The sequence below is a fragment of the Notothenia coriiceps genome, unplaced genomic scaffold, assembly GCF_000735185.1.
Source record: "Notothenia coriiceps isolate Sejong01 unplaced genomic scaffold, NC01 NC01_scaffold00018996, whole genome shotgun sequence".
NCBI lineage: Eukaryota > Metazoa > Chordata > Actinopteri > Perciformes > Nototheniidae > Notothenia > Notothenia coriiceps.
In genome coordinates this window covers 1,756,051-1,765,969 of record NW_011351697.1, presented here as the reverse complement: position 1 = coordinate 1,765,969, position 9,919 = coordinate 1,756,051, and the positions used below count along the sequence as shown (strand labels likewise).

Sequence of the window (9,919 nt, the reverse complement as noted above, 5' to 3'; positions counted from 1 at the left end):
TGATTCCCATAAGAGGCAGAGAGCACGCTGCTTCTCTCATAAAGTTATCTGATCACTTTATAGCTATGACGTGTTGGATCATAATTTTTCCACGTGCGGATGTTTCAAATACTTCCCTCTGATCTCAAATATTAAAACAGGATCGTTTTTGTTTTTTTAAAGTGTTGTTAAGGTTCTATCCATTATTCACTCCGGGGGTATATTTTATTCTAAATAAGCATCCAACAGTTGGCAACATATTGATATATTTGTAAAAGTATTTTTATCTTAGCTATATTTTAGTCACTGAAACTAAAGAATACCAATATTAAGAGCTGCCATTTTGACCTTTTGATACGATACAACCATGTTAGAGGGAAAGTGTGTTTGTAAACTATATAAATACATTTTATGGTTGCCTAATTCTAGTGTTAGCCTACAACGTTTTTTTTTTTTCATTTAGGGCATCACGGTCGGGGGCCTGTAGCTCTCTGACAAAAATAACAGGTCTAACCTGAAAGTCAATTTTCTGATCCAGATTTGTTTTAATGAATCAACAATTCCTGGAACCCTAAAAACTAGAAAAACTGCAAAGTTATATAAGTCTATGCACTCTGATTATTCCAACAGAGCTGGCACAAACAAAGCTATAGTGTCGACTGACCACTCCTCAAATGTAAGCGAGGATGAACCCCATTCAGAATATGACCTTAAAGACAAATGAGGTGCACTGATAATTAATAGTCCATGTTTGTTATGGGATGTTGCATGTTTGATGTGGTTATGAAAAAAATCAGATTAGATAAAGGCATTTATCAAACAAAGGAAATGCATTGTGGTTCCCTGAGTGCTTTCAGGATAATGATCAAACTGAAAAAATGCAGGAATAGTCCTTTAATGCCCCCCTTTCACATTCCCTCTCCGTGTTGTTGACCCATTCTGCGGCTAATGGCTCCTACGTGTCATGCTGTGGTTGTGATTTCACGAGGAAAGACAACAGACGCAACCACAGTTGGAAGTAAACTTTGAATGCCCTGCCAACATGTGAGACTGTGTGTTTTCCTATTTGTGTGTGTGACCCTGAGAGATAGCAAGGTGTATCTTAGATGGATGCGACAACTAAGCTTCCTGGGTGAAGATGAGTGCCAGACTTTTGAAGTTTCAACCATATCCGTTTTCATGCTGTGTCTTTGAAGAAAGGAGACAGCGTGATAAAAAAAAAAAAAAAAAAAAAAAAAAAAAGCTGTTGTCGCTAGTGTTCACCTCAGCCATGTGCTTAGGCTTGCCTTTCCCTTGATGAAAACGCAACTGTCTACCAAACACACCTTTATGTTTGTTTAGAGACGGGGAGATTTGGGATAAATCCCTTAGCGGCCCAGAGAGGCCACGTTTTGTTTTGTGTTCAGGTTTTTTTTCTTGCTCGTCAGCTTTGAGGTTCATTCAGAGAGAAAGTTGACAACAGACGATGCCGATGTTTGACTTTCGAAATCCTTTTAACACATTTTTGTGTGTGTAGTTCTGGATAGACACCAGGCGGTTGCACTAATGTTAAATCTGAGGGAGGTTTTGTATCAAGCTGCTTTCTTTTTTTTAGCAACAGCTACTGTAGGGATCCAAGTGGTTTGTGAAGATCACTTTTCAATCTTACAATTTGAATCTTTTTTTTTCGTTGAATGAAAAGTCCTCTAGGTGCTACTTTTTTCTTTGTTTGTTCAGATGTTGAGGCTACTGCTGCTCATGCTAACTGTTCGGCTCTTAAATGAATCATTGTCTGGAGTTTCTCTTGGGAACAGACACCGAATGTTAAGAGCATCAAATATAAAAGTAGTACTATCTGTTGGGTGCAACATTTATTTAAAAAAACTCCATTGACATAGCCGCTCCTTGGTCTCCAGTACTTATTAAACATCCATTAAGTTCCAATGTACAGTAAATGCAGTTTGGAAAATTCTGTCCATATACATTTGACAGTATGAGTCAAATAGCTTTTGAGTTGAGAATGGCAAATCCTTGTCTTGAATTGAATGGGTTGCATTGGGTTATCAGTTCCCAGATCTAATCTACATGTTATCAGGGTTATCTTTAGGAAGTGCTGGTTCTTGATGCATTTCTCTCTGCATTTGGTGTTGACTAGTAGTTTGTAAGAAAAATGTAAAAGAGAACATTATACCACATGGCTGAGCAGTTGTTTCATGCATAGATGTACCTGATCTAGAAAAAAAGTCCAATTAAGGCTAGTTTAAAAAAAGGTATTTTCCATTAGAGATACATGGCTAAACAAATTGCTTCCCAAATTAAAATCCCATTGCATGAAGTAAAGTCAGCCTAATTTAAGGTTGTGATGCCTTTAAGTCACTATTAACATCACAAATTAGTGGCTGATACATTTGAATATCAAGCCTCTCATTTTCTACATTGCCAAAAGTAACATTACGGGCGTGTTTCCGAAATGTCAAGATACAGAAGCTGTGTCCCAGTTCTGGGGCTGAATCCTCTGAGGTCCACATTTCTAGAGCAAATACGTCATGATGAGGCAACGAGCCCTTACTATTTAAAAAGCCCCAAGTCCAAATGTGGCTCAGAAATGGGAGGGCAAAGTCCTTAAGAAGACATTTAAAGTTGGTGTCCAAACTCAACAACCAATTATCTTTTTTGGGAGGTTAAACCATTGCTTTTTCGTGTGCGGCGTAAAACTCACCTTTCTGTACATCGTTCTTTAAAGTATTATTATATGTCACCTGATTTAAGAGAGCTAATGTTAGTAGCCTCCATTTGATTTGCCAAAGTTTATTTTTCCTGTCCGAGCTTAAAGATTTCTTCTTCCGAGACCACGATTTCCCCTCATGTTTTCTACATGTCATTAATTTACTAAAGTTAGAATAACAAGAACTCGGGGTATGTAATGTGTATATAATTAGCCACCTGAGAACAGCCACATAAAAAGCCATTACTGTGCAATTACCACACCATACAGCTGGGGAAATGGGATCTTGGCGTGAACACAGATTCCTGGGCTTCTGAAAGTATACGTTTCCTCTTCCACATGTTGGGTGACACATTTGCTTTTCTGACGAGCTGTCGAAGTCTGTGGTTTCCTCGGTTTTTATGTCAGGTCTTAGGTGACTCATAAAAAGCCTTCTACTAAATTCTGAAAGGTGAATTTGCAGAATCAGAAAGTCCTCCTGTTTCGGAGGTGCCTCATGCCATCCCTCCGTCTTGTCTTCCGCCCGCTGCCTTTCCTAATTTATGGACCGTACTTGGCCTGCAGGCAGATATTTGTTTGATGATAGTGCAACAGGTCTGGATGCTTCAGGTGTATAATTGCTAGTGGCTTGTGGAAATGGAATACAGGTTTCTCAATATCGCCCGGGGCACATAGTATACCGCTGTCTCAATCTGAAGCAGAAGGCTGCACTATAGGCTCTGCACTTGTTCTGTGGGATTTGTACTCAAACGGTGACTTCATCAACACATCTCGTACATAGTTTATCAGCTCGTAAATGCAATGCATGTCAAATGTGCGAGCTGAAAGCAGGAAGTGAAACACTCAAATGCCGCAGCCACAAGTTCCCGGTTGGAGTTTTTCGCGCCTGGAGCGCACATTTTTTTGACACACGGCCTATAAAAGCACACATTACTATCAACACCTGCGCCGTGACGATCTCTAACCGCCTGTCTTCCCCTCTTTCTATGCTTCTTTCTCTTCCGTCTTTCTCTCAGGAATCCCAGCAGACCTCTGCTGATTTCAGGATTTACATCGAGAACCACACGAGGAACCCGGACGACCTGAGCCGGAAGCAGGTCCGGATCTATCAGCTGTACAGCAGGACCACGGGGAAACACGTGCAGATCCTCGGGAAGAAAGTCAACGCCAACGGAGATGATGGGGGCAAGTATGGTATGGGAGAACTCCTGTGCATCTCACCTGACATGCTAGCTAGTTTCTTTACAGCAGGATGAGAAACCTCCAACAGCTACCAGCCAGATGTTGTTCCAGCCATCGTATGGAGATCATGTTTCCATGCTCAGTGTTTAGCTTCGGGAAAGTGGATGGAGAACTTACTAAGAAGCCGCCAACTTCTCTATGGGGTCGCTGGAAACATGAAATTGCTGACTTTGCAATGGATTTTTTAACGCAGCGTTTGGGTATTCAGAGCAAGTCTGTTCTTACCTTGATTGATTTATAGTTCAACAAGGTAATTATTTTGGCCAGAACCCCTAATGTGGACCACAACTGCAACATACTGTAGATTTTAACTATTGAGGTTTGGATGCAGTCATGGCATTATTGAACTTAATTGTCTCATCAGAAAATGTTATTGGAGTCTGTCCATATTTGGAAATGCAGATCAGTAAAGTATTAGAACTTTAAGAGGAAGCAAAAATATAAATCTTTAACCTTTCATTTTCTTTACTACAAGATGGTTCACAATAGTCGCGGTCACATTTGATGTTGGATATTAGCTATCAGTGCAAAAAATGTTAAGCATATAGCGAAACTGAGAAACGGCATTTGAAGGGTTTAGTTTGACTGAATATAACATGTTCATCCAATTGTATGCTCCTACCAATCTCAAATATACCTTGTCTGCCTTTTGAACAAACTTGTTCACTATTTCATATCAAAACAAGAGCAGCAGATGAGTAAATTGAAGGTCAGGCCTTGTTTTGTGCGTTCCTGCAGATATTTAGCTCATAACAGCTGACTCACTGCTCTGAAATTGCCGGTCTTGAATGCCTCTGAGTGAGTGTGTTCAGTCACAGATGCGCCGAGGCGAAGTTTCCTCACTGCTTGTTAGAGCTTGAGTGGAAGCAGATCCAATTTTTCCCATGAGGCCTTGCCAATTCTGCCCTCCGCCCCTCCTCCTCTTCCTCCTCCCCATCCAGCTGCAGTACCTGGCACCTGTGAACTCCTTTGCACTCACTAATAACGCTCAAGAAGATCCTCTCTCAGTCACTGCAGCTTCACATCTAAGGGCCACAACCAGAAATATATCGCTTCGTTACAGAGCATTAAAACCTCTAAGTCCTTATTAGTGCAGCCATCCTTCTTCTTGGTAGCATATTCATTATTTTTAAGAGACTAGGACAATCCTTTTTTGTCATAAATGATGCCTGATGTCCACTCTGAGCACAGGGTGGTTCTCCCTAAAGGCTTTTAAACTGATAGATGCTGCAACGTGGCATTAAAGCAGGAGCTTTCAACTCTCCTGACAGGTGACCCCATGCTGAGGTTAATTCACGCCTGTGGACCCTCCTTGTTTATGTTGCCCCATGAGAGAAACCCAGGTGAACAAGAAGTCACTGGGAGTGGGATGTAATGGTAAACATTGAGCAGTTATTCTAACATTGCTGTCAGATTTTGAAATGTTGTTCCCCTTTAATGTTCCGGCTATGGCTGCCAATGGAGTCTCGGGCCTGGGAATTGTTTTTAAGACATGTCAAGAGTTCATTTACAAAACATCCCAGTGACCACTCTTTCTCAAAGATATATTTCTTGTTGAGCCAACTGAGATAAAATGAAATAATTCAATTTACAGACAAAGGGTATCTTACAGTAGGGAGGGAAATATTGTTTTATCTGATGTTCTAGGTCGATGTTTCATAGCTGAGGTTGAATTTTGGGTCTCCGTGCAAAACCAACTAAGTGAGAAAGCCAAACGCTTGTCAAATGACTTTTAGAGAGCTGAAATATCTTTATAAACAACATTCACTTAAGACTTGTTGGATTATTTTCCTTCTTACAGCCCCTCCAAGCTCCCTCCAGTGATACAAAATACAATCTCTATCTCCCAAATAAGACGTACGAACAGGAATCTCTCCAAACAAAAGGAGGGAATAACTTGTTCCACCTTTGAGACAGGTTTCCCACTTTCCTCCCAAGGTTGTATTTAAGGGTGAGGAGGGGGAGGAGGAAGAGGAGGAGGAGGAGGAGGAGGCGGGGGAGTTACTTCTGCCCTGGAGCCCGACCCATCCCCTTTCGCCTATTCTTCCTCTGCTCCCTTGAGCGCTACTGAATGGCCCTGTGTGTTAAACAAATGGATCATCTTAACTTTTTGATTGAGTGAGCACAGACTAAAGGGAACTTGAAACCTAATCCTGAGGGGCACATAACCGCTCCACAAATGTTTGGCCGATCTCTTTGCTGGTCGAGGGGCGAGCGCAGACAAAGGTGACCTCGCAGGGGTTAACATTCAGGGTGGGGTGGGGTGGGGGTGTTTTGGGGGTTTATAAAAGAGCCGCCGGGATGCGGTCTCGAGAGTGGATTACTCGCTGCTTCAGGTGGAGTGGCGCTGGCATTTCTTTTCTCTGCAGACACATCATTTTTTGGTCCATTTTTGTTAAAGAAAATGTCTAAACCATTGAAAAAAATTTCCACATCCACTGATTGAATGAATCTCATGCAATATGTGTTTTTAACAGACCAAAATTGTGTTGTCCTATTGATCTCTGTACAAATACTATACTATAATATATGTGGTGGTTAACTTTGGTTGTGGTACATATTATGGCACTTTAATCCTGACATATCACCGTAATATTAACACCCAAAAAACAGTTCAAAACATTTAATCTTTGCAATTTTATNTTTCCACATCCACTGATTGAATGCATCTCATGCAATATGTGTTTTTAACAGACCAAAATTGTGTTCCTGGATATTGCAGAATTGTGTTGTCCTATTTATATCTGTGTACAAATACATGTTTATATGTGGTGGTTAACTTTGGTTGTGGTACATATTATGGCACTTTAATCCTGACATATTACTGTAATATTAACACCCAAAAAACAGTTCAAAACATTTAATCTTTGCAATTTTATTCTAAATATGTGAGTTTTCTGAGTGAGGTACTTAGAGCGTTCAGTTTGCACGCTTCCTTTGCAGGACTGGTACTAAGATGAAATACATTGTTGGTCTTAACTTCAAGAAATTGAGTGTTACAAATAATCACCATAAGTGTGAATAACAAATGAGATATAATGAAATGTGCATGGAATCAGGACCCTTAAACCATGTGATTGGAAAGACTTGCTGTTAACAGAATCTTTTTTTTCTTTTGTTTTCCAGCCCTCCTTGTTGTCGAGACGGAAACCTTCGGGAGCCACATCCGAATTAAAGGAAAGGAGAGCGAACACTACATCTGCATGAACGAGAAGGGCAAAATAGTCGGACGGGTAAGAATCTCTTGGTTTTCAACCCACTGACCCTCCAGTAAATGATCAATATTTTCACTTCTTAATCGCCACTTCCTAATATCTAAATGAATATTTTAAATGGAGCTCTTAATCCGGGCTGAATTGAACGCAGCCTCAGATCTGCTTTCTCCGGCTGTTTTTTGTACACCCTAACAAAACCCCTTTGATAACTCCCAGCCCTTCTTCCATTACGTAATCGGCCTGCTCCTTTGACACTCGATCAGTCAATTATGGACTGCAATCACCACAATGCATTGAGAGACTAATGGTCACTTAGGAGGAATGCCATTGCAATTATATCACTTAGTCACACCAGGTGGCCACAGGCGCGGGATGACTGCATGTGACTCTGACCAACGCTGCGATATGGAAAATAAGTTCATATTTGAAAAGACCCACGTGTGATTTATTTGCATTAATAACTCAAGTTGTCATCATCACAGCATCTGCAATAATTCACACACGCTTTCACTCTCTCATCACGGTCATCTGTTAGAAACATGCATTTTCTTTTCGTTGCTTGGGCGTCATTGGTTTAAAGAATGTTCCTCGACTTCCTCCTTTAAACCAGCAAAGGGTCATTTTAACAATCAGTTCAAATGACATTAACATTATTCATTGCTGTTGACATTCAGCTTGTTTAATGATAATTTGTGTAAACTGTACATTTTAGACAGATTCAATTAAAAGGGCATCAGGATTTTGAAAGTGTCTCCACCCAAATGTTAGATATGTTCTGACTTACCCGTATATCTATGAAGGCATGCAGATAGATGAGATATGAGATATTTACTTCCACCCTGCTTTCAAAGCTTCAGCCGCTCTGTTTTCTAGGAAGGCTGTTCTGTATCGGCAGATAATCCACAGACATCACAGTGAACAGGTTTCAGTGGAAATGCTCTCTTCCAAAGAAAAGTCTGATGCAGCCTCACAAGACTTCTGAGATGTCTCATTGCAAACAGCCTGCTGTGACCATGGAGCAAAGTATTAGAATCCTCCAGCTTTTCCTCACTACTTAGCATTTGTATAATTTAAACAATTAAACTCCACACCAGCATGTTTTTGCGAGAGAGATTTGATGACTTTCATGAATTTAAAGCTCCATATCTTCAATCAAAAGGTTAAATGAGATCATTAGCACCACTTCTTCTATCTGTTTGTTAATTATGCTAAGCTAACTGGCTCTTGCTGCATATTAGCCTGCAGAATTGTTTCTCACATGGCAAACAAGTAAATGATTGTATTACCCATAAAACCAAACTTTTCCTATAAAATACAGCTACTGCAATGTGGCATGTTACCTGAAAGTGAAATAAAGATTAGTTGTTAAAAAGACTGACAACTTAAACAGTGCAGCAGAGAGTTAAGCGTGCGGGAAACGCCACTATAGTGAAAGGGAATTCGTATGCATTTTAAGTTTTAACCCAAACTCATTGGAAGAGGTTTTCCACCTCTGAAAGTAAGATTTCAAATGTCATGCTGTCCTTGAATTTATTAGTTTGCGAACCGCTTTAATGTAAAATAAGCGTTAAAATGTAATCAAAAATGTAGGTTTTCAACACAAAACCAACATTTTAAACTTACACCAAATTTCAAATCAAAAACAGCCCGCACACACAGATGAAATGCAAATCAGATCTTTAATGAATGTCCTATTTCTTCTTTGTGTAGCCCGATGGACGGAAGCAGGAGTGTGTGTTTGTCGAGGAATTCCTGGAGAACAACTACACGGCCCTCGTGTCGGCCAAGTACAAAGGATGGTACCTCGGCTTCAACAGGAAGGGGCGGCCCAAAAAAGGCTCGCGGACCACGCAGAGGCAACAGGAAGTCCACTTCATGAAGCGCCAGCCGAAGGGCAGGCTGGACCCGCTGGAGGAGTTTCGCTTCACTCCAGTTACTAAGCGGACACGAAGGGCTCGGCGGTTAAAAGCCAACTCCAAGAGGAACTGATGGGACCAATCAATGGGACAGGACAGCACTACTTTTCCTCAAAGGGGGGGAAATAGAAAAAAAAAAACGAACTTAACTGAAAAAATCTCAAGCTTCTTCTTGTCTTCACCTTAAAGACTTCACTTCTGTAAAAGAAAGACAGACAAAAAGAACAAAAAAAAAAAGATGTTTTATTTTTGTATTTCAGGATGACTGAATGTTTCCTAACTCTTGGATTCTTCTGGGTTGATGTCATTGTGCTAACGTGTCTGTCATGTTATTTATACTGGATACACTAAAGGACCTCTGAGAGAAACTGTCGCCGTCCTCCTCGGCCACGTTTGAACTGAAGGCAGTGCACTCTCTCTTCTTTTTTTTTTTTTGTTACGCGATGTTATAAAAATCAGCCAACTAGAGATTTATTGGAATACCTGTCCCCTTTTTTTTTGTTTGTGTTGCCCCTGACAACGCGGATCCCATACTTTCCACTGGAATCGGACACCATGGAGACGAACCGGAGAGAGGTGGCGGTCGCAGGTGACTCTGTGCTGCCGGGATAACTGTGTAGCTCTGAGTGCAATATTTTACAGGTCTCTCTTTCTCCGCCTCTCTGCTTTTTTGGCTTTGTTTTTCCATATGTCTCTCAACCTCAGCTCCACTGGCGGCTCCAGGAATGCTGTGTGTGATTCCCTTGACGTTTCCTGTGATTCAGCTAAAACACGACATGCTTTGACTAGTCGGGCACCAGCCGTGGCTTTAGTCTTGTTTAAACAGCTAAAAAGAAAACAATACAAACAAAAATATTACAGCT

General features: G+C 40.9%; 1 protein-coding gene across 1 annotated transcript in view; it reads left to right on the top strand.

Moving 5' to 3' along the window:
- Positions 1 to 9,524, top strand: part of fgf24 (fibroblast growth factor 24) — an 11,281-nt gene extending 1,757 nt beyond the window's left edge. Inside the window, exons 3-5 of the mRNA XM_010778049.1 lie at positions 3,700 to 3,877; positions 7,052 to 7,158; positions 8,851 to 9,524. Coding sequence (XP_010776351.1) covers positions 3,700 to 3,877; positions 7,052 to 7,158; positions 8,851 to 9,129 — 564 coding nt within the window. The 3' untranslated portion in view covers positions 9,130 to 9,524. The remainder of the gene's footprint in view (positions 1 to 3,699; positions 3,878 to 7,051; positions 7,159 to 8,850) is intronic.
- The last annotated feature ends 395 nt before the right edge of the window (positions 9,525 to 9,919 follow it).